This window comes from Trachurus trachurus (genome assembly GCF_905171665.1).
Source record: "Trachurus trachurus genome assembly, chromosome: 21".
Classification (NCBI taxonomy): Eukaryota; Metazoa; Chordata; class Actinopteri; order Carangiformes; family Carangidae; genus Trachurus; species Trachurus trachurus.
The window spans coordinates 22,726,944-22,754,139 of record NC_139899.1 but is presented as its reverse complement, the minus strand read 5'-3'; the positions used below and the strand labels follow the sequence as shown (position 1 = coordinate 22,754,139).

The window sequence follows — 27,196 nt, the reverse complement described above, 5'->3', positions numbered from 1 at the left end:
GTCCAGCTGGAGGCGCTCTCCGTGTGTCTCCGTGTGTGTCCCTGCGTGTGTCTCTGTGTCTGTGTGTGTGTGTGTTGGGGGAAAAAAGACGTCGCTGTGGTAACCATAATGACTCATCGGTGGTCACTACAGATTCATCGGTGATATAAACACTGAACTTTCATTTAAGGAACTGAAAAGACAGAACAGCAGGTTTTGCAGCTTCCTGTTTCTGCTGCATTTACTGACTTGGACTTTTTCCACTTAATTGATTATTGCAGTTTTAATAACCACAACGTGAACGTATACACTGCCGTTACTTCAAATTAACCGTGCTTTATTAGTTTATTATCTGAATTAAATGAAAATTAAGATTAATATTTTATATTCAAATTAATGTTTACATTTTACCATATTTTAAAAACCAGCTTTTCTCAAATGTTTTTAATATTTGTGGCATTTTTCTTTCTTTTTTAAAAAAAAATATCATAATATTTATATTTTTTATTTTTGTGTCTGGTTCACTGCTGCAGAATCAGAGAGACAGACTTCAGTTTTTATATTTGAAACAGAACAGTTTGTATCCAAGTTGGCAGTTTTTACGTTGCAGCTCTTTAATGCTGATTTTTTTAGAGAAACATTTGTGATCAACGATGAGGAAATAACACGCATGAGTTGTTGTTTAAATAGAAAATCTTTCATTTTAATAGAAAAAGTGTTGATAAAAGCAGTGAGACTCTCCAGTGCAGAACACGTTCACATAAACAAAACACAACAATAACAAACTAATTCATTAAAATATTTATAACTTCTGTGTGCTGTGCATTTGTACTAAATAGATAAAGAGTGGGGAGGGAAACAGCTGTTTCAACGGTCCTCATTCACAGAATGGAGACAGTCAAAACACAACTTTTTAATACTTTTTTAAGACCTAAAACATTTTTAAATGCTGATTTTCAAGTAGTCTTCTTTCTTTGCTCAAACCTGCGGCTCAATGTGTGTGTGTCTGTTTCTGTGTTGTCCAGGCTGCTTGTTTTTTTACTTTTATGAATGATACAAACCAGGTGTCGACCATGAAACTGCTAAATCTACCTGGTCTGAGATCAGTCAACTGTGTATTTCCTATTTAATAAGTCACATAAAGCATCTTTAAATGTGCTCTATGGATTAAACATATAAAATATATAAATAATAAGGGCTGATATGTGTTCACAGGAGGTGTTTCCTGGTGCATTCATTTCCCTGAACTGTTTTCCTGGCAGCAACAGTCACACAGTGGACGACACGAGCAGGCGACAAATCAGAAAACAAGAAATTAATCAATAATCCGCGGATCCTCATGATAGTTTCAGAAGGACACAGATTTTTTTTTTTCTGCTGCACCACATAAATGTCACATAATCTTATTTTATCTTCCAAGTGCAGCTTTGTTCATTTAGGGAGAAAATCGCAGCTATAAAGTCATGGTTATTTTCATTAAATTATAAAACATCGACTGAAAAAGGGGCTGAAAGAGGCTTCAGACTTCACTGTACCTGGACTCTCACAGCCTCGTGGATCAACATCTGGACGTTTAAACCTGGTTTTTTATTGCTTCTTCACCTCCACTCTGCTCCTTCACTCACATCCTCCTCGGCCCTGACACCAACATATATCTGTCATCACCCACCAGCTCTTCACCACGCAGTGTTTTGTTTTTTGTATCTATCCCTCTATCCAGTGAGTGAAAATCAACCTTCGCTCTCTGAACTTGTCTATCTTCCCTGCTCTGTTTTTGGTCTCATTATTGCTCTTCATCTAATCTTTAAAAAAAAAAGTGGAATAAAAAACTCTACAAGCTGAAAAACAAGCACGACCTGTCTCAACGATGATGATTTAAGGCGAAAGGTGAACGGTCTGCTGCCCCTCTTCACTGGAGCAGTTCATCCTCCCACAGAAGAGGGTTAAATACAAACCTCTCCTTGTACTTTGAACTTGGACCACATGGGTGAATCCACTTTGCCACATTTTTGCTGCGGATGTAAAAACAAACAGACAAAAGGGCTAAAAGCAGCATCCACTCAAAGTCGTGCGCTGCCACCAGCACTTCAGTCTGGTCTTTGTGTGTCTCCAGTGCATAAAGTGTTGGTCAAAGATGTAAGAAGGTGATGTACAGACAAAGATGAAGTTTCTTCCAGAGAGTTACGAGCCAATCAGAGGCCAGGTTTCCACCCGCCCCCCCTGAGACTGAAGGTCTCTCTCTACCTTTGGTTTGTTTCATCTTAGAAGAGTCAAGAAAAAAAAAAAGAGCCGTCAATCTGTCAGCAACAGCGTCATGATCCCAGGAAGCTGAGACTTTCCACTTGGTCCAGATATGATAGATTCATGATTGATTCACTTCCCTTTATTAAAAATAAAAATAAAAATAAATCCTCCATCCGTCCGTCTGTCCGTCGGTCGCTGCAGTCTCTTACGCGTCTCACAGTCTCTCGGCTCTTTGTGTGAAGGCACATCAGGTATAATAATTTAAAAAGCTCACAGTCAAGTCAGGTGCGGCGTCCAGGAGGCGTTCACATGTCGTCAAACGTCCTCCGCCTCCACACCCACACTACAGGTCCGTCGTCCGACTCCAAACCTCTGACGCCGCCTGGACAGATTTCATCGCGCGTCCGTCCGTCCGTCCGTCAGCACAACACAAAACTTTTGCTGCGTACTCACAACAATGTGGACGCCGCCGCCGCCGTGTCGTGGTCAGAGGTCAAAGGTCGAGGCGACGGTCGGTTAGGAGAAGCTTTCCCTGTCGCTGCTCTTAGGAACGTAGTCCCAGCTGTGTCTCCTGAACTCCTCCTCCTTCTTCTTGAGGTCCCTCTTGAAGAAACCGGCCTGAGAGACGGACGGAGACACGGTGAAAACAGGAAGCTGGTGTCACCATGACAACAGTAACATTGGGATATACTACAGTCACATTAAATTGTGATATGCTGCTGTTTGTAAGTACCATTGTCTTGTGACATAAAGCAGTTTTGCTGTATCATATTGCATTATATTATGGTTTTTCTGTAGATTACTGTCAATATATACAGTATTACATTGGGATATACTTAAATTATTCATTTTATTGTGATATACAGTAGTTGTAGTAGGTGTATAAGTACAAATATTTTGCCATACACAGCAGTTTATCAGTATAATACTCTTGCAACATAGTGCAGTTAATCAGTGCCGTTATATTTTTATATACTGCAGCTTGTCAACACTTTAAATAGCAAAATACTGCAGTTTACTACTAAAGTACAAGACCTGTAGTTCATGAGTAAAAGTGTGACACGTGATATTATTTCAAAAGCAAAATGAACAGTGTAATAGTGCACAGTCAACTGTCATGTGTTCATGTAGGACGGTGAGTAACAGAGTTGTTTGTGTTAAATAACAATAATAATAATTTACCATCCAGAGACACCAGATGAGAGCGGAGAGGATCAGAAGACCCACAACTAAACTGCTGACGATGATGAAGGTTTTCACTAACGTTGAAGGTTTCTGGGTAAAATGAGCTTCAACAACCACCTGGAAAGGCAACACAGTATAAAATATAAATAGGATTATTTCTCACACATAGAACATACAGTACAGCAAATGTCACTGAGGTCACTTCCAACTCCCATAAGACTTTGATTTGTCTCTTGCACCAACAATTATGGCAATAGTAAAAAAAAAAAGTTGAACTATCCCTTTAAGGTAGCAGAGTTTAAAAAAAAAAAAAAAAAAAAAAAAGAGCATCAAGTTACCCCAAAACTGTTCTTGCATGCACTCTAAAGTGACTGTACCTGTGCTAGAGGTTGTTTCTGGAGGAGTATGGTGTGAGGATCGTCTCTGGGGGACGATATCATCGCTGCGCTCTCCAACATCATGATGCTGTGACGACCCTGAGACACACAAACACACACACACGTACGTCCTGATCATTAAATGTTTAAATAATAGTTCTGTTTCATCAAATACACTTAACACAAACTGATTGAGAATCCGTTTACACTTCACACTGTTGCTTAAGTGTATTTTTCGTGTGTGTGTGTGTGTTACCGGAGCTTGCAGTAGTACAGCAGGGTTTAGTCTGGTCTCCAGTTGGATGGTGGCGTCTCTCCCCGCCTCCAGGTTGCCAAGACGACACACCAGCCGCTCACACAGCTTATCACCGCGGCCACAAAACTGCGCACACATGCAGAATGAAAATATCTTAACAACTCTGTACAGTGGGCACCAGAAATGTGAACCTACTGACACGATGAGGTTGGTGAATGGACGTTTCTCAACACCTGCATTAAATGCTATAATATAAGACCTGGTGCATGGTCACAGAATTTAAAGCTGCTCTCTGATTGGCTGGTTTCCTGCAGCAATGCTCTCTGGGACTTTCAGGTTCAGTGCATGATGGTTTAACCGGCAGTGAACATTTCAGGGGAACATTGCGTAATGTAATGAAAATAGAGATGGATTTACTACTGTACTCTGTGTGAAGAAGTAAGTTTAGATTTAGTTTAGTGTGTATGTTCATGTGTGTGACTGTGTTTGTGTGTGTGTGTTTGTGTGGTTGTGTGTACCATTCTGCGGGAGGAGGTGGAGGAGAAGAAGAAGATGAGTTGTTTGATGAAGGAAGCATCGGGGACGTCACAGTCGTCGTTGACTGAAACCGTCTCACCGCTGATCGAACACACACCATGAGACGTCTGCACACACACACACAGAATAAAAACATATTAACATTAAACACACACTGTTCTAACACTGATGTTTATTACTACTACTACTACGACCGTTTCTACCTCTACTACCCCTCAACCACCACTTCTACGATTACTAAAAACTTAGCTCATAGCTATGTCATTAATAATCTTTCAGTGGAAGGAGAAACTCCCCCCAACCTTTAAGTAAAAGAATGTTATATCAAAATGTAAAAAAGCAAAAAACAAAAGAAAAAGATTATGATATGATCTGATTATGAAAAGATTTTATTCGGTAACACTTTATTTTAAGGGGTCCTTGTTCCTGTGTATCTACCTAATTAATTACAGTGTAATTACCTATGTAACCGTATTTAATAACATGTACTTACATTGTAAATACATAGTGTATTTTGGTGTACTTACAGGTCCTTGTTACACTTGTAATAAGAAATGCTTGTGCAAAGAGAGAGGCCACTTTGGCATTTCTTATTACAAGTGTAACAAGGACCTGTAAGTACCCCAAAATACACTATGTATTTACAATGTAAGTACATGTTATTACATACGGTTACATAGGTAATTACACTGTAATTAATTAGGTAGATACACAGGAACAAGGACCCCTTAAAATAAAGTGTTACCGTATTGGGTATTTGAACTAAGATGAAGTGTGATGATGATGATTTAAATTGACATGCCCGAAATAAACAAATTGATTGATTGATTGATTGATTGATTGATTGATTGATTGATTGATTGATTGATTGATTGATTGATTGATTGATTGATTGATTGATTGGTTGATTGATTGATTGAAGATGTTGATCAATGACCTTCTACACCGTTTGGTATTAGAGAAGATTCGGGTAACCCTTTAATTTACAGGCCGTTAATTACGTGATAATGTCAAGAAGTCGCCTAAAAATAACGGCCAATTTCAGAGCAATGTCATGTTTTTCATAAAGATGCTTTTCATGCTTGTTTGGGAGAGGCCAGAATTTTTCTCCACCAAGTCCTTGCAATTGACCGTTACTTCATTATATATTTCTCGACAACACTATGAATGGTAAATGGTAAATGGTCTGTATTTATATAGCGCTTTACTATACCTGAACGATACCCAAAGCGCTTTACAGTACATCACATTCACCCATTCACACACACATTCACACACTGAAATTGACCGTTACTTCTAGTCTATTTCTAGACATTATGATGCAGTTAATGGCCTGTAAATTAAAGGGTTACCAAAGATTCGCTATTCTACAAGAGGATGTACTCAAACATTTTATGCCATATGGAAACCTTCCTTTAGTTATACAGATAAATTAGACGTCACTTATTTTGGTGTTATTTATATGAACCTGTATTGTCTATAATTTAAAAACCCATAAGGACTATTTTTGATTTATTTAGATTAGATTATACTTTATTTCATCCCCGAGGGGAAATTCGTTCGTGACAGCAGCATTTAACAAAAGGAAATAAAAAATCCTTTATGTATACCATTTCCCCCCCAAAATCCATCAATCCATCAATTTATTGTTTTAATTTTATTGTTATATATAATTTTAATATGTATAGTAAGTGATGCATATAATATATGTATTATTTCTATTTACCTGAACCTGTTTCTATCTCCTGTACCGTCTGTCTACTGTCGATTCCCTCCGCCTGGAGTTCAACGACCTTTTAGAGAAGCTGTTCCTCTCATGGCCACTAGATGCTGTGGCAAAAAAATCTACAATATGTAAATGGAAAAATCCCCCAGCGTTTCTGTAGACACATAGAACGTGAGTACATTTTGTTCTACAACAACTTCAGGTTTCAGTTGGTTAAGTTATTTCCTCTAACGTGAGCCTGAGCGGAGAACCACTGTACCATGAAGATGATATTCAAACTTTAAAGGAGGGATTTAGTTAGAGGCGTCTACCTACAGTATAACACTCAGCTGTCACCTCATGCTCACACCTCCCTAAACTACATTTCTCTGGCCCCTGTAACTGAGAAGGGAGGCGGCAAGTGGTAAACACAAACACCCACATTTGAAATCTATCTTCAGAAACCTGTGAAAAAACCTCCACAGACACCGCCGACAGGTTTTATACCGTCCGTGTTGTTTCTGCTTCTTCTCACACTCCTGCATCGCTGTTGGTTGGTTCACGTACCTGCACGTCGACCACCTGCAGCAGCCGGTGTGGGTACGGAACGAGCATCTTCGGTAGCGCAATGTCGACCACGGTATCTACTGACTTGCTGGGACCAGAGTTTAAAACCTGCAGACAAACAGAACAACACATATACTGTAAAAGCCAGAAATCAGATAGAAACAGGCAATATAATATTGCATATTTACAGGTACGCTTTGTCAGACTGTAGGTGGTAAAATTTCAAAGTAAAAGCCGAATTATTTGCAGCGCACTCAATCATCTTTATACTGAAGAAAACTTTTTTTAATTTTATTTTAACAAAATCTAAATCATAAATACAAATCCATAGTTATGTAAGTAAATATATACAGTATAATCGTGGTATACATGCGCAATATAACTCCTTGTTCTTGTTTCTGATTCGTTTTCTCGTTCATATTTTTGTTGCATCTTAAATATTTATGGTATAAACCGACATTTTTGTGACTCTCTTTTTTCCGATTTGTAAGCATGGATATCACTAAATTGATTACTAAATTGAGAATTGGCTGTCTGTGGATTAGCTGGTGTTAGGAGAGCCTTGTCTGTGTCTGTGTGTATATGTATAAATCCTGTAATGCGTTTCACTGTATTTCTTTTTTTCCCCCTTTGTATTATTTGTATCATTTTGTGGAAGGACCCCTCGAAAATGAGATGATTCATCTCAAGGGGCTATCCTGAATAAATAAATTAAAACAAAAAGGAGGATGACAAAAAAAAGAAAAGAAAACAACAGCAGCAGCAAAAACAAAGGTGAAATTATATATAAATAACAAGGCTCTCTGTTACCACAATCCCATTTCCGATTGTTGAGTGGATTTATGAAAGATTATTGTTGCAGCTTCTGTGGTCGGCCGTGCTGACACAAGGGGCGGTGGCCGATTAAAACAAGTAAATAACTCCCCTCTCCAGCTCAGGTTGAACTAGAGGCAAAAACTTAAAGGAGTTCAAGAGACCTCGGAGGCCCCTCCCGTCGCCCTCGGAGGTTTTAAGAAAAACAGAGAACTCAGTGGAGGCAGGATCTTGTCAGGTTGTTATTAACAGCAAAGGAGTGACCTGCTGACCTGGGAGTGACCGGGGAGCACACCCAGGTCACTCCCTGGTCACTGATGTTACTCACTTGTAAGCTGCTTTGGATGACAGCGTCTACCAAACGACTAACTGTAAATGTAAATGTAAATGTAGAAGTTGGTGCTCTGTCCAAACACACCTGGAGAAACTCCTCGTGCACACACTGACCAGGGTTCCCACTCTTTTCCAGGACATTTTCCGCTGCTACAGTCTGACAGACATTAGTTTTTACGCCACACACTAATACTTCATCCACCATCCCATTCATGCTTTGGAGAAGTTTACATTTAGCCACTTTGTTTCTATGTCTATTCTCTCTCCCAGATGTCTGATTTAAAGATGTGCAGTCTGTGGCTCTAACTTATGAAATAATCTCTTACATGCTGCTTAGAAATTATGACAAATTTATCATAGAACAATGCAAACATGTTGTTTTTGTTTTTAATCTACGCCCACACCTCTCTGCTGCTCCTCTCTCTGTCAGACTGCGGGAGAGAAAACCCTCGCGCTCCGGGTCCAATATTGGCAACACTATCAACTCTCTAGTTTTCTCACTAGTCTCTTCTTTGGAAAATAAATCCTTGGTGGTGAAAAAGTCAAATAGAGCTCTGGTAGCTGATGCAGCAGGATGTGATAAATAATTTTCCAGGACAATTCAAGCTTTTCCAGGACATTTGATAATTTTTCACATTTTCCATGTGTTTTCCAGGACTCGAAAGTTGGTCAACAATTTTCCAGGTTTTCCAGGACGTGTGGGAACCTTGACGGATGTTTACCTTGTATGTGTAGTTGAATCTTTCACTGTAGCAGTCCACTGGAGTCAGGTCTTCATCTCCAAACACAAAAGAGGTTGGAGTCACAAAACTGAAGAGAGATAGAGAGTCAAAGTTACAGTTTTAGCATCTAGATCGTGTCAAACATGTCTAATGTTCCTATCTATTCATTTTTAAATTATTTTGTATCTTTACTTTTAATTCTCATTACGTTTTTCTTAACCATTTTGTGCTCTACGTCCTGTATGTAAATCACTGTGCAGCACTTTGGTAAACTTTTATGTTTTGGAAATGTGCAATATAAATAAGGAGTGGATTGGATGTTTTTTTAAATACTAATAATAAACAAATAATAATATTTTATTACAGAATGAAAATGCACAAGCTATATTTGTTTTAATACATGGATTATTGTTATTATTTATAGTTCAATTGTTTTTATTGTCATAATTATTAGAGCAATAGTAAGGTGTGCTCACCCATGGATGTTGATGTTGACGCCATATTTAAGAGGAAGGAGGAGACTGAGGGCGTTGTCATGGAGATACTCCACTCTCTCGTAATTGTCGCTGAACAGAAAACGGATTAAACACATTAATACATAACTAACGTGTAAACATGTAATCTTAAACTTACAGAACTTACTGTGCCACTTTGGAGAGCTCATGTTAATGTAATGTTTTGTAATAATCAGTCTGCTGCTTAACTAAACTGGATCAATAATGTGACACTATGGATGAAAAGCCTGTGATAGCCAGGTTGTGTGTGTCCTTTACCTGCTGGTGTTGACGTGGATGCTGATGTTGGCAGGTGTGCTGTTGTGGTTCACATCCAACAGGAAGCTGATATTCATCTATAAGAAACAGGAAATGTCTGTGATCACTGCTTCACTCCTTCACTCTCAACTCAAGTCTATTTTTTATTGTCTGTTTTATTAACTGTTGCATTCTTGTTAATTAGGGCTGGGTATCACTACACTACAAGTCGATATTGATTCATTTACTGTAGAGATATTTCAGTTTTAATACCAATTTGCTTGGTTATGAAAGAGATTTTCACAAAACTGATGTTGCAAAACTGATGTACAAAGATGTAACTCTTTAACCTGGTGGATTATTAAAAATATTAATTTTTACATTAAACTGACTGAAATGCAGTTACATTAATGCAAATGTATTTAACATGACCCACTCCAGAAGTAAACCGTGCGACGGCAATGGCATATCAAAAGATCGATCTAAGGATTTCATGAATCGATATCGAATCTTTCAAATGAAGATCAATATGAATCGGAAAATTGAATTTTTAAACCCAGCCCTATTGTTAAAGGGATAGTTCAACATTTTGGCAAATTGGCCCATTGCCATAATCCCTACTGTATAGTCTTAGGAGTAGGTTCGTTACCTTTAATTGTCGGTGCAAGCTATTTTTAGAACGGCGGAGCAGAGACGTGAGCTGCTCAGAGCTACACTACGGAGGCTAATGGGATTTCTTGGTCTCATCAAACTCATCAAATACACAATCCAACAACTCCACAACGCTCTGGTGACAAGTTCTGACCTGCACATTTACCACGCTATGAGATAATAACGGAACGTTATGCAAATGCAGAGACTGGTTGCCGAAAAACTGCCCTCGACGGGAATACGCATCAGCGGTTTTGCATGAATTTACCTCTAAAATAACTCCGTCTCGTAACGTTCTGTTATTATCTCATAGCGTGGTGAATGTGCAGAGTGTACAATTCTGGGGAAACTCAGACATTTCAACAGCGTCTTTCACAATATTCACGATAAAAATAAAAAAAAACGAGACAAAGGAAATACAGCAAGTATCTGCTGATGAGACAAAAGCTGGAGAACAGAAAGTACAGTCACTCTTGACCTAAAGACAGATTGATCTAAGACTGAGCTGAGGTCCAGTGCTAACCAACCATTAGTGCCGTGGTTCAGGAGATGACCAAGGGATTCAAGAGAAAATCTTGTACAAACACTCACAGCTCCCAAATCATTAATGTAGATGATCATTCTTTTTACCTTGCTCATTCATACAAGCGTAGTAAATATAAGTACAGTACATTTACATGTTTTTCATGTCCACCCACACTGTGCAGTATCTCCGGCCAAACAACATGTGTATATAGACAGTAGCATATACTATACTATTTTCTTACGTAACAGTATGTTTGTTTGGTAACACTTTATAATACTAGACTTTATAATAAGTACACATTATTGAGAATCAGTTAAGCATTAATCAATACTGAATTCATCATTTATAACACATGAATACTCATTAGTATGTAGTTTACAGTATAAACAGTTAAAAATGTTTTACTCATCATTGATAAGCACTAACTGTATTTATAAACTACATACTTATGAGTATTCATGCATTATAAATGAAGAATTCAGTATTTATTAATGCTTAACTAATGCTTAATAGTGTGTATATATTATAAAGTTTTACCCTTTGTTTTTTATATATATTTTTGTACATAGTGAATTATTTCTTTATATTTTCTTTACGTATCCTGTACTTCTTTGCTACCGTTGCAAGTGAATTTCCCGCTCATGAGATCAATAGAAAGTCTTATGTCTTCTATTACCATGCTGACATTAGCATTTAGCTCAAAGCACAACCGTCCATGAGTGCAGGCTGACAGAGCAGCGAACACGGCTGATTGGTCTTGTCATACAACATCTTCACCCAACGTGTGACTGACTGATGCTCACCTGGTTGCGGGCCGGGAGGACGAGGCTGGTGACGCCGCAGTCGACAGTCACCATTGTGCTGTTGACTTCCTCGGTGACGTCACAGCTGACGACGTTGTCCTCCTGCACACGGATCGACGGCATCGACATTTATAGATTAAATCACATTTTAATATATGTATGTCAGAGACTTTTGCGCTCGAAACCCCGATGATCGTTCTGTTCAACTCACATTCTGCAGCACTTTGATGTAGTGGATGTTGTTTGGGAACCGCAGCGTCAGACGCGGCAAGAAGGCGTTGTCTCCAGAATTCAGCAGCGAGGTTTTTAATGTGATTGTCTGTCCGGAGCCGAGAGCGAAGTACTGCTGCTGACTGAGGAGAGGAAACAGCAACATCAGCACTGTTCCAGTCACAGCCAATATTTAAACATAGATGTGGATTTAACCACTTACTAGTACATATTTTTGACAATTTGACTTATTTTTATTGCTGCTCTGTTTCTCTTAAACTGTTTTTGAGTCGCTGCACAGTATGTCGTGTTTATGCACTTACATAAAAATGACAATACAGTGAAATCTGAAAATCTGAGATAGTGATTAGTACTCTGAGATATTATGGAATAAACACAAGTATATTGATATAATTCTAATCTCTGTATGTTCAATTATTACGCTGCATGGTTAGTCTAGCAAGAACAAGTTAACAAATTATATTATATCTGTTGGACCGAGACATGGAAATGAAATGTTAAAAAGAAATATCTACAGGTTTGTGAAGGGTGAAAACAGCTGTTTCCTACGTTTACATTGTTTATACCAAGTTACTGTAGGCTAAACCACATCCTCTGTACAAGCAACACAGACACGAGTGGTATCAGTCTTCTCATCTCACGTTGGCCAAGAAAACTGAATAAGCATATATTTGCAAAACAGTGTCAAACAGTCGACCCAATTTATATATTGATATATCAGTATCATGTTACTGCCGTATTACAGAAGAACAAAACAACTGCAGGTCCAAGCAGAACCAAGATAAAAGCGCTGCTGCTGCTGACAGATGTTGTGCTGAATGAATACTCCTGAATTAGCCAGAAGCTAATTAGCATCATCTGATCGGAACAGCCTCTATGTTATTTTTACACTAAAACACGGTTTAATAAAGGTCATCATCATCATCACTAGGTGGGTTAACATGAACACTTTTTCCTCGTTTTGACTGCATTCATTCCCAATGAGTCTTTCGTAACCCGAAAGACTCATTGTTTACAACGCTGTTTCCATGTGATATGATCTAATCCAATCGGATGTTTACATGAGCCACTGCATTTATTCAGAGCGGATGTTTTACAGCCACGTGACACGTGCCGAGTGTAACGGGCCTGTCGAAATTATATAGAAATGACTCGGGTCATTTTTCCTCTTTCTTTTGGTCATGTCCAGCTATAAATGCCAGTGAGCCGATTTTCAGGCTTGTTGAGAACTCTAAAGATCAAAACATCCTGCAACTAATCAAAGATGGAGATCTATGGTCTGATCCGTGCAGTAGTTGTTCATTGTTTTGACACTTTCATTCAAGCATTTGCAAGTGAAGAAACGTCACTACGCATTTATACGTCGACACGGAGCAGAAAGAACGTAACCAGACGACATTCAGTTTCACCGTTTACATGACACAACTTTCACTTCTTTCGGTTGAAGAAAAGGTTTATTCCACCTCTGTTTTGGGCTTGTTTATTCTGATTGAGCTGTTTATATGCAGCATTTCCAGTCGGTTTTGGTTTTGAACATCTAAACCGATTCTAATCTGAATATTTGGCTCCATGTGAACCCAACTATTATAACTTAGAGACTGAATCATTAAGAAAACAAAATTGCTGTTGTTTCAGACAGTCTCTCTCTCTCTCTCTCTCTCTGTGACTATTTCTTTGTGATTCACAACTCCCTACTGTGTGTGTGTGTGTGTGTGTGTGTGTGTGCTCTTACTGTGGCAGCACTAGTTGAGCCGACAGCTGCATGTTGGTTGAACAGTTTACCAGAGAACAGGAACGAGCAAACCAAGTCTGAAAGAGAGAGAGAAAGAGGTGAGGAGAGGAAGATACTAATGAAGAAGAGGGGGAGTAGTCGGTGACCTTTGACCCCCAGACGGATGATTACCAGATGATTAACATCGCCCTCATGACTAACTCCAGCTGTAAATTCCTACATGTTAACTTGCTCCGCTCTGTTTTTCATGAGCCAGTGGGACGTTGGTGTGTGGACGCGGGATGAGTGGACCGATGTTGGTTAATGTGTTGCAGCTGTAAACACATCTGGAATAGCAGGAAGTCATCATGTGTGTGTGTGTGTGTGTGTGTGTGTGTGTGGCGGAGCTGACATCAGATTAGCTGTTTCCTTCCCTTTAACACAGATTGGCCTGGTGATGGACAGACAGGTTTCACAACGAGGCTGCTTTGACAGGAAACTGACAGATACTGTTTCCCACTTGTAGTTGTATATATTAATATAAATTAAAAAGTAAAAGTTAAATCTAGTGAGATTTTATTTTCTTTTTGTTTGTTTGTTCTTTTTTTGTGTTAATTGTTTAATTGTTAATTGAGGCACTTTGTATAATTTATGTCACATTAAAACTATGATACATATTTCAATTACTATATTAATCTTCAGTGCTTTTTTTATGCTATTTGCACATGTAATTAGTAGATTTCTTATATATTTATAAATATATACAGTAGGATAGTGTATATTATGTGATGAGTGTGAATGTACAAAACATTGTGTGTACTTTATGTTTTATGGACTACAGGCGGAAATTAGCTCTGTGTTAAATCTGGTGCACCCATCTTTTCGTTTTTTTTAATGATTAATGTTAAGTGCACATTGTCCCTAAATAAAATCCAAATCCAAATCAAATCAAAGAACTAATTACACTTTTACAGCATTACAACACTTTTCTTTCACTGGTTCTTCAGTGATGTACAGTACGCAAAGAGAAAGCAGTCTGAGGAGTGTTTCTATCTATGTTAACGCAATAACAAATCACAATCATGTTGAGCACATTGGCCAGTGTTTGCTTCACTTATTGTTAAAAAATATTGCCATTCATAATATGTCCACGTGTTTCATCTAGATAATTGTTTAAAGAGTGGGTACCTGGTTCGTGATGACGTTCTGGTGTCCGCCTCTCTGCTGCAGGATGGGTTTTAACGGAGGGAAGGATTTGGGCGACGTTCTGTGTGATTTTGTTTCTCTAAGACCGTAGGAAACCTCAAACTGGACCGGGGTAAAAATGTCCCTCACGTCTTTCTGTAGAAGGAAGAAAAAGGTACATATTGTTATCTGACCTGTATCAAATCTATTTAATTGTTGTATGTTTTTTTTGTGTGTGTTTCTTTATATGTTACCCTTTGATAAGCCACGTGTGTTGTACAAGTGAGATGGCCTTGTCGCGCTCTCACACGCCCCTTTGTGCTATTGGACGACCCGTTGCCATGGAAGTAGAAGCGATGGGGGAAGGATGGTTTATGGAGAAGGTCGGAGGTCAAATTATATTGAAGCTCTGAAATAGAGAGAGTGAAAAATTTAAAGCAGTACTAAAGAACTTTCAGTTTTGGTTGAGTTTGGCGGCGCCTGTGGACCAAAGCGGTAGTGTTTTGCCTGAAGGAAGACTCCATTTCCCATGAACACTAGCGTGAAGCCCTGTAAATATCCTGCATTAAAATTGACAGAAGACGTCCAAACTAAGTTTCTGTTTCCAGTGGATCATTTCAAAGTGAAAACACAAACATAATCCATTGCTAAAGTGCCGTTTTGCCTGTTCCCTCCTTGTTGTGACTCGCAAAAGTGAAAGTGAAAGTAAAGTGAGAGCAGGGTTCCTACCATGCTCCTCAAAGCTGCTTAGTGCCAGTGAAGGCGATACAGACCCCCTCAGACCACGACAGAGGTGTCATTCAACTTGTTGTAAGTCGATGTATCATCACAAAAGTTATGAAAATATTTTATGAAGGTTGAAAAGTTCCTTAGTGTTGGTTTAAATATCAGAGGGAAAAGCATGCACGCTTATGAGCAGGTGTGAGATCAGTCTCATACTCAACAGGTGACCGTACCTATGGCTCCTGTGTACCGCCTGGACTTGACACTGAAGCAGACGGTGACGTTGAGGCAGACGGTCGGCGTCTTGTGTTCCTCACACAGCGCCAGTCGCTGGTCGATCTGCTCAGGCAGAGACAGAAACGCCTTCACCTGAATCACTGGACGTGTCCTGCAGTGAACATGACAAGACGTGTTAAAAAAAGTTATCACTGTACAGCATCGTGACTGGACTGGAAGGAAACAAACATTTGTTTTTAAGCTTTTAGCATCATTTTACCTGAGAACCACGGCCGAGTCGGAGAGGAATGCTCCAACTGCAACATCTGTAGAGAGAGAGAGAGAGAGTTTAAAACAGCTGCTGTGTGTGCAGAGATACACAATGTGGGCACAGGAAGTAGTAGGTATGTGAGATGGGGTTACCTTGGTAGCCGTTATCGTCGATGTCAATGCCAGAGCTCAGTGACTGGCCGAACATCTTGAGGTTATGACCCAAGGTGGATCCAGTAATTCTCTGAAAACACACACATGTACACCATGTTGGAAATGTCTGAACAACTGGTGGAAGATATTAAAGCGCATTTTAACAGATTAATCACTCAATCACAGTGCATTTACAAGGATTTGAGTATCGCAGTTATGATCAGGTTTTTGAGTATTCGGATAGGCCAGTATCCCGGTTTTGCTACCCGGAGAACTCCAAAAGAAAACGGGGCATGTAAACGCCTTGACTAAAGATGCCCTGAAAGTTTTCCCTCCATTCATAATCCATAAACTCCACTAACACGATCCTGTATCATCGTTCACAGCTGCGTATTTTCATCCACCTCTCCCTCGTACCACACGGTGACAGTGACAGGCAGACAGCGCTCAGAGGTGAGGACATCCGTTGTCGCTCTCCCCCCGTTGCTAAATAGAAGATGAAGGAGCCATATTTATTTGCGACACGATCTATGTTTAACAGCGCCAAACCCACGAGAGCAGATTTCAAAATTGCCACGTTTTGTGTTAAATAAACATCACAGAAACGGGGAGACTGGTGTTCATCATGTAAATTAATAACTGGGTTTCTGTGTGAATGTAAACGCAGTATCCCGAATATGATAATTAACGAGATATTGCTTTTAACCGGGATACTGAAGTCCATGTAAACACTGATTTAGTAAACATTTCATAGGTTTGTGGCTTTTCTTTGTCCTAAATTAGAACTGAATGAAAGAAACGGAAATAAGTTGTTATAAACTGCTTCAATCTTAAAATGATGTTGTTATTATCATTATGTTTAGATACAAGTAGCCTTGTATTACTCATATTACTGTCATGTACATGTCTTCAGTGTCAGTGTCAGTGTGTGTACCTGAGATGGAGTTGGTGAGATGCCTTCCTTCCTGCCATTATAGATGTACACGGCTCCTTTCAGGTCGTCTTCCTGTGGTGCACCGATCGCCACATCTACAAACACAGACGCAGGTTTCTATATCAGTGAGGACTCTTGAGCAACCCGTCGACCTCACCTCAACCTTTAACATACAAACTGACTTCCTTCTTTCGTTAACATGCTACTTCTTTTTTTTTTTTTTACTTGCATTCATGACCAGATCTAAAAGGCCTGATTGTTTATATTTGCAGTCTTTATGGTAAATTAAGATAACCATCTCATGGCTGTGGTTTCATGGTTTGCATGCAGACATCAAAGTGTTATCAAGCTTCTCATCTAACTTGTGGAAAGAAAGCACATAAGCATGCTTCCGGAGATGCTGCTAATTTTTTTCTTTCTACTAATTCGCTTCTTTACTTTTCAAGACCTGTAAAGCAGCTCTGTTTTGCACTTTAACACATTAGTCACACTAATGTTAAGAGTTCAACATTTACCATTGTCAGCATCTTAATTTAGCATCTTAGCACCAAAAATAAAATACATCTAAAGCTGATGAGAATGTAATTAGTTTCATATGTATTTTATATCTAAGGACAAATTTAGTGCAGTAAAGTGAGTGCAATAAAATAAAAAATAAAAAATCAACAAGTTAATTATAAAATCTAATGACCTGATGGTTTAAAGACCATGTGCTCCTAAAACTGTGTCTCCACCCTGTTGGAAAATGTTCAGCAGGATGAAAGTGCTCAGGATAAGTACATAACGCCAGGAAAACACCGGAATTGTCCTTTAATATTTAACCCAAAAGCCTTTGAAGATGTGAAGGTCTGAAAGTAAATTTTAGTTTTTTTCAAAGGGGCGAGCTACTGGAACATACGCACACACACACAGGCCTTTATCTAGCCGTGGCAGATTAGAGGGTAGGTTCAGGCTTCGGTTAAACAGTGACAAGAGTTTGTCATTACAGCTTTAATGGACTTAATAACACCCTCCACCCTCCACCCCTCACACCACACACACACACACAGACTGAGGGGTCTCGTTATGTGAGGGCGACGGGTAGTCACAGTTACTTGTTTATCATAAAGTGGCAGTTACTGTCGGTCCTGAGTGGGTTGTACTGCCTGGGTATCTGTTTTCAGTTGTTCAGTGCAGCAGCAGTCATGCAAGTATTATGGGAGTTTTAGTATTATTCATATCTTCTATGGTTTTAGCAGCAGCAACAATCAGTTAGCAGAAGCAATAGCAGGTATTGGCAAGTGGTATCGGCAGTAGTTATAGATTATTCAGAACTGGTTTTTTTTACTAGGAGCAGAGTTTGCCTCCAAACTTAAAATTTTAGGAGCGCAAGTAGAAGATTTAGGGGCGTAAATCGACTTGCAAAGCAAATATTCACATTTCCTTTTCATTGATGATCCTCTGTAATGACCGATTCCAGAGTCTTTGTTACAATATATATACATATACTGTATATTTTTGCAAATTTACTGGTTGCACATGCGCAAGAAGATTACAAATTTACTTGCACTGTCTCAAAATTTGGGGGCAAAATGTCTCCATAGGGGCAGTCTGGAGACCTACTATTAGTTGCACTAAATTAAAAAAGCTGATAAGGTCGGGCTGTGCAGGTGTGATTGCTACCATGGTAACCGTCGTCGTCCAGGTCTCCCAAGTCAGCAATGGTCTCTCCAAAGCGGGAAGCATAGGCATCGCTGCCAGTCAGCTGAAACTCCGCCTCCAACATCCTCGCCTGAGACAAGAGTGAAGTTTTCAGAGAGAACGCCAGAGGAAACGTTGTTGACATGTCACATGTGGGAATAATCACAGATGTTGAGCGGCTTTAATGGCAGCAGCTGCACAGTCTGCTCAGCTGCTTTTAAGGTTTCACAGCCCTGGTGTTGCCGGCCCACTGGTACCACTCACCTGGCCCTGGTTGATGTACACATGAACCCGTCCCTCCTCCCTGGTAACGCCTGTTGTCATGGGAGCGCCCACCAACAGATCTGACAGACCATCTGCATTCAGATCCACCGCGCACAGACTGGAGCCGAAGTAAGATCCCAGCTACACACAGACACACACACACACATTAAAGGCTAAGTATTGCACTGTTTTGAATGGCGGAAACAATCAGAATCAGACTTATTTTCCAAGTATATGTAGACTAGGAATCTGACTCATTACAATGAGATAAATAATAAATACCGTACTGTATAAATATAATATGTGTTATTTACAGCAAACACTAAGTGGTTTCTTACCTCTTTTCCAGACACTTCAGAGACGACATGCAACAACTTCTCGACCACTGTGAAGATGAAGACCTGAACAGACACACACACACACACACACACAGACAGACACGGAGCTCAAGTATAACAATTACATAACACACGATATCACAACAAACTCAATAACAGCTTTTATCACAAGTAAGGAATCTGGAAATTGCAAAAACTGTCTGCAAGTCAGAGTGCACTTTAAGTCCGGTTAGTAAACAGTCAGACAGGTGAACAGGTCTCACCTTCCCTCTCTGGTTGTACTGTGGAGCTCCACCCACCACCTCCGTAGTTTCAGGACTCATGAAGTGACCGGCTCCAACAGAGTAACCTGATCAACAGAGAGATGCATCGTCAGACTTATGCAGTGTATATGTATTATAATCGTGACCATAGCTCCTCACAAAAAATAGGCTTTCTCATTCTTATATTTAAGAATAAATGTATGAATAAACAAACAGGATCTAACACATAAGGTGAAATTCCACCCTTCAACAGAGCCAAGCTAACCTGCTGCTAATAGTAGCTTTTTATTTACTGCACAGACATGAAACACTGCTTACACACAAACATGAAACAGCAAGAAAGTGAATCAGCTTTGAGCACATAAGTGAATGTAACCCAAAATGAATCAATCAAATTAAAAAAAATTGCATTATGGTGGCTGCAAAGTGTGAGAACAGAATACACAGGTTTCACTCTAGTACTGTACATCCAACTGGAAACTGCTAAAGTGTGGCTAACTTGGTTTGTTAATGGGTTAAGGGGTTTGATGTGAGGTAGATATGGTTAGGTTAAGTTTCCAGGAAATGAAGGCGATGTGGTTATGAGGGAAAGTAGCACAACACAACCACAGCTTTCATGAAACCCAAACTTTGGTTTCTCTCACACACACACACACACACACACACACACACACGGTTAAAGCTTTAAACTACCATGCAGCTTCATGTGCTGTTGCTGTATCTGATTTTGAGGCAACAGTTTCAGACGTGCCGCCAAATGTTTTTTTCAGCGGAGGCAGAAAGTCTCAAACGTGTTGTTGAGCATGAGAACATCACACCTCTGCTCAGTTTCCTGCTCCTTGGAACAAACACTGACAAGTTGAAGCTTCATACTATATCAGTTTATAGGCAAGGTTTCTGCTCTGTTCATTAATCTATATATGTATAAGCAGTACAAAATGGATGGATGGATTAACTTATTACAGGGTTCCTACACATTTGACATTTCAAAATTGCAATTCAAAAAGTATAAAATCAAATTCCATACTTTCCATACTTGCATAGGAACCCTGTTATTAATATTTATTTATTTATATTTTAGCTTTAGAAGCGGCTCAGCTGCAGCTGTTTTAAAAATGACTTCCCATAAAGCCAGAGGTTTCGATTGAAACTGAGATAAGTAGGCTAACTCATGCACATTGCACAGTAAGAAAGACCCTGTTCTTTCTGTTCTCATTTCTATCCTCTCCTTGCACCATGACTCATATATATACTATATATATATAGGCTCTGGTTGAAAATACGGTCAAGTGAAGTGAAGGGAAAAACCAACGTTGCTACGGTTTGTGGAGCTGAGCTGTATCAATACTTCCCACCATCCATCCATCCAGTTGCAACCACAGCATTTTTTTAATACATAAGTTTTGGCTGCATTGTGGTGCGAGGGTTGGTAACTACACAGTATTTTGCAGTACCAGTAAAAAAAAAAAAGGACACAGTAGTATAGTAGTAGAAATAGTAGGTGTGTCATTTACCAAGGTAGCTTCCGAAAGTGACTGATCCCTTGTCATCCTCAATGTACACTGACATCATTTTTTTGGCCGGGTCGTAAACCAGGATTGAGCCCATCCAGTACGACGTCCCCGGGGCCCCCATGATCATCAGATCCTAAGAGACAAAGGCAGATTTCAGAGTCTCCATCACCACAACGAGCCTCACATCTCTACTTAAGCTTTTTATCACTGTGACATTGTGTCCAACACATCACACACTCAAGTTTTTTTGTCACATGTTGCTTAATTTTAGACGCAGGAAACTGACAGGTCTTGTTCTCTTTTCTCTACAGTGGTCAAAATGAATTTCCACACTTTGTTTTGACAACATTAGGGGGAACAAGGAAAGTGCACGTGTCTTCTGAAGGGTCCAACCGTTAAAAAACATAATACACGACTTCTGGAGCTATAAATTAGGCAGCGGTGACAACACAAACAGGGAACAAGACAGGCTTTTAAAGAGATTTGTTGCTTTTGTGTTACTGACCTCTGTCTGGAAATTGGAAATACCGGCCTGACATGAGCCGTAATCCTCACCGAACTTCCGCTGGTGGTCTGCAACAGACAGACAGGCAAACAGATATGTTGAGAGGTGAAGGTGAACAAACAAATACAAAGATAAACCCAAAATGATTTCCTCCTGCAGCTCAACAGCTGCTACTTTCCCACAGATGTAAAAAAAAAAAAAAAGTGAGGACTATTTTTGCATTCTCCAGGGACTGAATAGTTAACAAGGTGTAATATAATATAATATTTTATATAATAATAACAGTGAGTCACGTGACAATGTTGAGGGGGTTTCCTAAAGTGAAGTGGTGATGAAGCAACAGAGAACTAGCAGCTGTTTACACGTTCATAGCTTCAGTGTCAACAGCAGCAAGAACAACACGGTAGATATATAATATTAAATCATATTTATTGTACTGTGTGTGTGTGTGTGTGTGTATGTGTGTGTGTGTGTGTGTGTGTGTGTACCTGCATAACAGGGGATTAGGGGTCGGCGGTAACTCAGGTCGTTGCCGTAGTGGTAGCAGATTCCCACAGGCAGTTTGTGGTTCTGACTGTCTTTCTTTGAGTAGAAGACGTTCTTCCAGCGGTGTGCACATGCCTGAACACACACACACACACACACACACACACACACACACACACACACACACACACACAAACAACATGTGACATGAACTCATTACTGTCAATAACACAATCACAAGTTAGCAGCAGACTGTCGTTGTTCCCATGACACAGACTCTCTGTGTGAGGGAGTGTGTGTGTGTGTGTGTGTGTGTGTGTGTGTGTGTGTGTGTGTGTGTGTGTGTGTGTGTGTGTGTGTGTGTGTGTGTGTGTGTTGAACATCCGCCCTGTTGTCTATTTATTTTACCCCTGCAGTAATTTCTCACTCACTGAGTATTAGAGACAATCACACCGAGGAGGCTGGAGTTGGAGCTGCAGACAATCACTAAATTAAAAAGCGCCAGGCCTCCTTCTCAGAGATGGAAATCTTAAACATCTCAGGCTTTTTGCCTTTTGGGCTGTAAAACATAAACTCTCTGTTATATGAAGACTTCAATAATACGTTTATCACACAAGGCGGGAACAGTATTGACAGTGTGAAATATATATATAAGTGTCACTGAGTTGTAACATGTGAGTAAGAAGGAAGAAAACATCTCAGTTCTCTCACAGGTTTGTCTTCTTTGGCCTATTTATAAATTCACATTAAAGATTTATTCTTGTTTTTCTTGTTTTGTTTTTTGGTATGAAGGACAATAAAACCATTTTTGGGCACATTAGTAGCTACTGCATCGATGCATGAAGCTTCTGGTATTTTCTCTTCCTATGGTCGACTGACATTTAAGGACTGGTGTTGTTTTTATGCTGCTCTACTGATGGAGAACATGATAACCCCGTTTGAGGTTAAGAGGTCTGTGTTTCTATAAGAGTCATGACCCACTGAGGCATCAACGGGACCAGAGATGCCCCAACCCTCGACATTTTCACATCAGCCCTCAAGACTCACCTTTTCTCCATGGCCTTTCCAAATTAATCATTTAGTTCTCGCCTTTATTCATTTATTTATTTTTCACTGAAATGCGACACTGGGTTTCTTGAAAAGCGCTATATAAATTGAAGTTATTATTATTATTAGTGGTAACATTAGGCAAATTATCATAAGTCACAGTTAACATCTAGATCTCAGACATCAAGTCAAAGGAAACTATGAATCACACTTGTGGTTAGTTACTGTAAATAAGTGCAATAGGGGATTAATAAAGTACTATCTATCTATCTATCTACCTACCTACCTACCTACCTACCTACCTACCTACCTACCTACCTACCTACCTACCTACCTACCTACCTACCTACCTACCTACCTACCTACCTACCTACCTACCTACCTATCTATCTATCTATCTATCTATCAAACTTTGCAAGTAAAAAAAACACAGCTGTTCAACCTGCAGAACCACAAGCAACAACAGGATGAACTGACAGTTGTCTGAAAGTCATCTAACACTATGCGAGCCTGAGTTTTGCATTAACGATTGTATAAAATGTCTTATCGGCACTCGATTTCAAACCATTATTGGAGCACTGGCCACCCACACACCCACTCTGTGTATCTTCATTAGAACAAAAATAAGGAAGCTCTTCTTGACAGTGATGTGACACAGACTAGCTGCTTGTCAATGTCAACAAAATGTTTTAAAAAAAGGAGCAGGATGAATTCCCCAAAAAGCCACAGTGACCTTTGACCACCAGGTCAGGTCGTCCTTCTTGAGTCCAAGTGAATGTTTGTGCCAAGAGGAAATTCCTTTATGGTCTCACTGAGCTATCAAGTTCAGGAGAACGGGACAGATGGACCGATGGACGAACCGATTCAATCATAATCTCTCTCTCTGTCTGTCTGTCACACTTTTACTCATCTGGAGGTTTGCGTGTGTGTGTGTGTCTTACCATGACACCTCCATTGTCTCCAGGCTGCCTGGACAGACTGACTCCCAGCCACTGGTGATCACTCTCTGGTTCACATGTCTTCCCACAGTACGGCACATCTGCACACACACACAAACACAGAAATTATTTCAATTGTTTGCAAAGTTTCACAGATGCAGCTCTCGCAGGTTGTTCAGTGACCAGCTGATAGTGATACATGGCAGACAGCTTCCGTGGATACAGCTCATAGGAAGAACTTAGTCGTTGTCAGACCACCACCACCAACAACAACACTGTTTCCAACGAACTCAAAAGCGTTTGTGGTGTGTGGACACATCGCTTTATAAAATCCCCTAAGATCAAGAAAAGACAAAGTACTTCAGCAACAGTCAAATCATCTTTCATCTTTAGGACTGCGTGGTTGTTAACTGTTTATCCATCTGTCTATCTATGTTGTCATTTTAACACTGTTTCCCCAAAACCACACATCTCCAATGACAGATAAGAACTGACCTTTTTGTCAGACAACCTTTAGCTCCATTAAATAAATGGCAGTGAGGAGGTGGCGGTTTTTTTCCCCCACAGAGAACTAAAGTTATTTATAATGATCATGACATCACATATAAGCTGCACTTCACATCCTGCATGCACTTTATAGCTCTGCTGCTATCCGCTGTCATCTTGTGGACATTAGTTTTTGACTTATCTTGCACTGACCTCTTGCCATTTTAAGTGAATGTATTTGTTATGTGTCTGTTCTTAGATTGTCCTCTTTTTTAGATTCTGCCTGTTTTAAGATCTGTTTACTTTTTATCTTTTTATCTGTTGTACTTTCGTGAGAACAAATTTCATGCTGTCATATGCAACATGAAGTTGAATGACAATAAATGAACCTTGATTGAACACCATAGATGCTAAAGAAATTATTATACAGAAAACACAGCGTTTGAATTGAAACACACCAGCGGACATCCGGTGGCAGCGTCGGGACACAGCGCTGATGTTGCAGCGATAAACAGCTCCTGGCGACTGGATCGACGGATTGGAGGTTGAGTTTTCTACTGGAGCTCCAACCACCAACCTGAAGGGGAGAGGAGAGGAGAGGAGAGATGTGTGTTAGACAGAGAGTGAGTTAGAGGATCTGTCTGTCTGTTCAGCGTCTGAATGGGATCTGTGTGTTGAAGCCTCAAAGAGCGTCTGTCACAAACAAAAACAGCATAATTAGCATGCACACACATGCACAGGGTTTTCAAGGTCAAAAATCATGAGGAGGCTCAACAACGACACTATAAACACCCATAATACTCCATTACACCATTATGATAACATCATATTATACATTATTGCTATTATATATGTTCAACTGCCCCTGTTTTAGAGGCTACCATGTCAACTTTAAGATGTTATGGAGCATTTCCTGCCATCCAAGGAAACAAGAGATGTAGTATTCATATCAAAGGATCAAAAAGTGGATTAAAAAAGATCCAAAAATCTATTCCTTGCTGATCAAACAGGGAGGAGGATCAGTGGTGGAAGAACTAGAGATCAACGTTGGATCAATTACAGATCGTTATCAGATGAAACAGTAAATATCCACACCAGTTATGATTTCCGTGGCGATGCATCAACACTGAGTATCCAAACATGGAGGAGGGCGAGCCCCTGAAGTCCAGACTGTGGTCTTGATCCAAATTGTATCCAGCTGCAGAACAGAGAAGAGCCAGGACCAGAACAAGGACCGGTACGAGACTGCGACGCCCACAGAGGGTGGCCGCAGAGGGAAACATGATGGAGGTCAAACTGTGGGACAACAAAGAGACAAAAATCAAAAACTGAAAACTGTAGATCCAATGGAAGAACAAGAAGCATCAACTTCTCCAAAATTGCTCATCAACATTTGTGACAGTGCATGAAGTTGTATGTCAGTCCCGTTCACGCAAAAATGGCCAATGTTTAGTTGTTCCATATCCTTACATGTGAGTATTTGACAAGTTTCTTTGTCATCGATGAGTCTCTATTGGGATTTTAGACTGTTGGTTAAGTATTTGAATAAATCTCCTAATGTAAGGGATAACAGCAAGCATTTTATTTATTTTTTTAGCGATAGTGATAACTCTTAATAATCCAAAAAGTTTCTTTCAAACATTGGATGAAAAGACTTGACTCCACACTGAAATGGGTACACCAACATGAAGCTAACATCAGCAGCAGCCAATTAGGTTAAACTTAGGGTGGAAACAGTTGGCCATGCTCTATTCATAGATAACACCATAAAAATGTTTCAGTATTGCTTTAACTACTTAACTTTGATAAACATTTTATCAATTGCCATTTGTTTATTATTATTATCAATCATTTATTGTCTTGTGCCGACTTTTAGAATAACTTCCGAGCATGATAGATGTAACACAAAGTGAGTTATTATTATTACATTATTATCAGTAAAAGTTGAAATTTAGGGTACAAAGCTAAAGAGTTGAATCTAAAAGTATCTAATTAGTGCATATTTATGTGTTTGTTTCAGGTCAATATTCTCAACATGCGTTTAAATGAATCCAGACAGATTCACTCTGTCACAATACTGTCCCCCATAGTTTTTGGGTAGGGCAGGGTAAGAAAGTATTTTTCAAAGTCTACTAAAAAAAGGTTTACTGGATATTGAGCATTTTTACATAGTGAGATAAAAGATTATTTATTAATTATCTGTTCATTTTACTGATTATTTCGATTAATCATTCAATGTTTCAGCCTTTCAAATGACTACTAAAAATAAACTTTTTAACTATTGAACAGGACAGAAACGGACGAAAACAGAAGAAAATGTTAACTTGAGAAACTTTTCATGACTTCTTATTATCCGACTAAACTCTCTAGGAGGAGGTTTGCCAGCAGCCAGGGGAGTAAACGTAACGGTACCGTCAGGACAGCAGATCCAGCTGTTGATCCAGTCGGTACCGGGCAGATGTGGAGTGGACACAGAACCGGACTCACGGAAACAAAAGAGCCGCAGTTTGGTTTTCTTTTTTTGTCTCAGAAGAAAAAGTCGTGTTATAAATCCACCTCCTCCTCCTCTTCAGTCCCGGTGTCACTTGTTGGTGGTGGTCTTGAAATATCTCCTGTTGCTGTTGCTCCCCCTCTGGGTCCGTTTAACGGTTAATAATGCGCGTGGACCGGCTCTTCCATCATCGCGAGCGGCAGCGGCAGCAGCGCACGAGGCTTTGGGATCCTCCGAGTGACTTGACAAGTGACGTAACTTTAAAAATAAAAAAAAATCTAAGAAACTCGGGAGAAGAAACTAAACTTTCA

The 27,196-nt window shown here is 39.7% G+C and overlaps 1 protein-coding gene across 2 annotated transcripts; it reads right to left on the bottom strand.

Moving 5' to 3' along the window:
• Window positions 1–2,074: 2,074 nt before the first annotated feature.
• On the bottom strand, window positions 2,075–27,196 carry itga4 (integrin alpha 4). Of its 2 annotated transcripts, XR_014596300.1 has the most exons (30): window positions 26,807–27,196; window positions 25,490–25,690; window positions 24,853–24,971; window positions 23,912–24,009; window positions 21,926–22,058; window positions 21,438–21,505; window positions 20,933–21,065; window positions 19,419–19,504; window positions 19,156–19,218; window positions 18,818–18,958; window positions 18,536–18,644; window positions 16,874–16,968; window positions 15,940–16,030; window positions 15,797–15,842; window positions 15,534–15,688; window positions 14,832–14,986; window positions 14,581–14,733; window positions 13,414–13,490; window positions 11,662–11,803; window positions 11,451–11,552; window positions 9,492–9,568; window positions 9,195–9,284; window positions 8,719–8,806; window positions 6,851–6,958; window positions 4,560–4,685; window positions 4,042–4,167; window positions 3,786–3,884; window positions 3,406–3,525; window positions 2,655–2,841; window positions 2,075–2,595 (listed from the first exon to the last, which is right to left on the bottom strand). XR_014596300.1 is itself a non-coding variant. In XM_083996279.1 (29 exons), exons 2-29 carry the CDS (start codon window positions 25,675–25,677, stop codon window positions 2,740–2,742), a joined length of 3,090 nt encoding a protein of 1,029 aa, XP_083852405.1. In that variant the 5' UTR covers window positions 25,678–25,690; window positions 26,807–27,196; the 3' UTR covers window positions 2,075–2,739. The 2 variants fall into 2 exon arrangements, 1 of the variants encoding a protein (XP_083852405.1); XM_083996279.1 differs by having other exon boundaries at window positions 2,075–2,841.

Bases quoted from the DNA above. Each gene is read 5' to 3' on its own strand.
- itga4 (XM_083996279.1), bottom strand. From the start codon at position 25,677: ATGTTTCCCTCTGCGGCCACCCTCTGTGGGCGTCGCAGTCTCGTACCG. The intron at 22,059-23,911 runs GTAAGACACACA...GTGTGTGTTCAG, and splicing joins GAGACAATGGAGGTGTCATG to GCATGTGCACACCGCTGGAA. The intron at 14,734-14,831 runs GTAACATATAAA...TTCCTTCTACAG, and splicing joins CACACGTGGCTTATCAAAGG to AAAGACGTGAGGGACATTTT.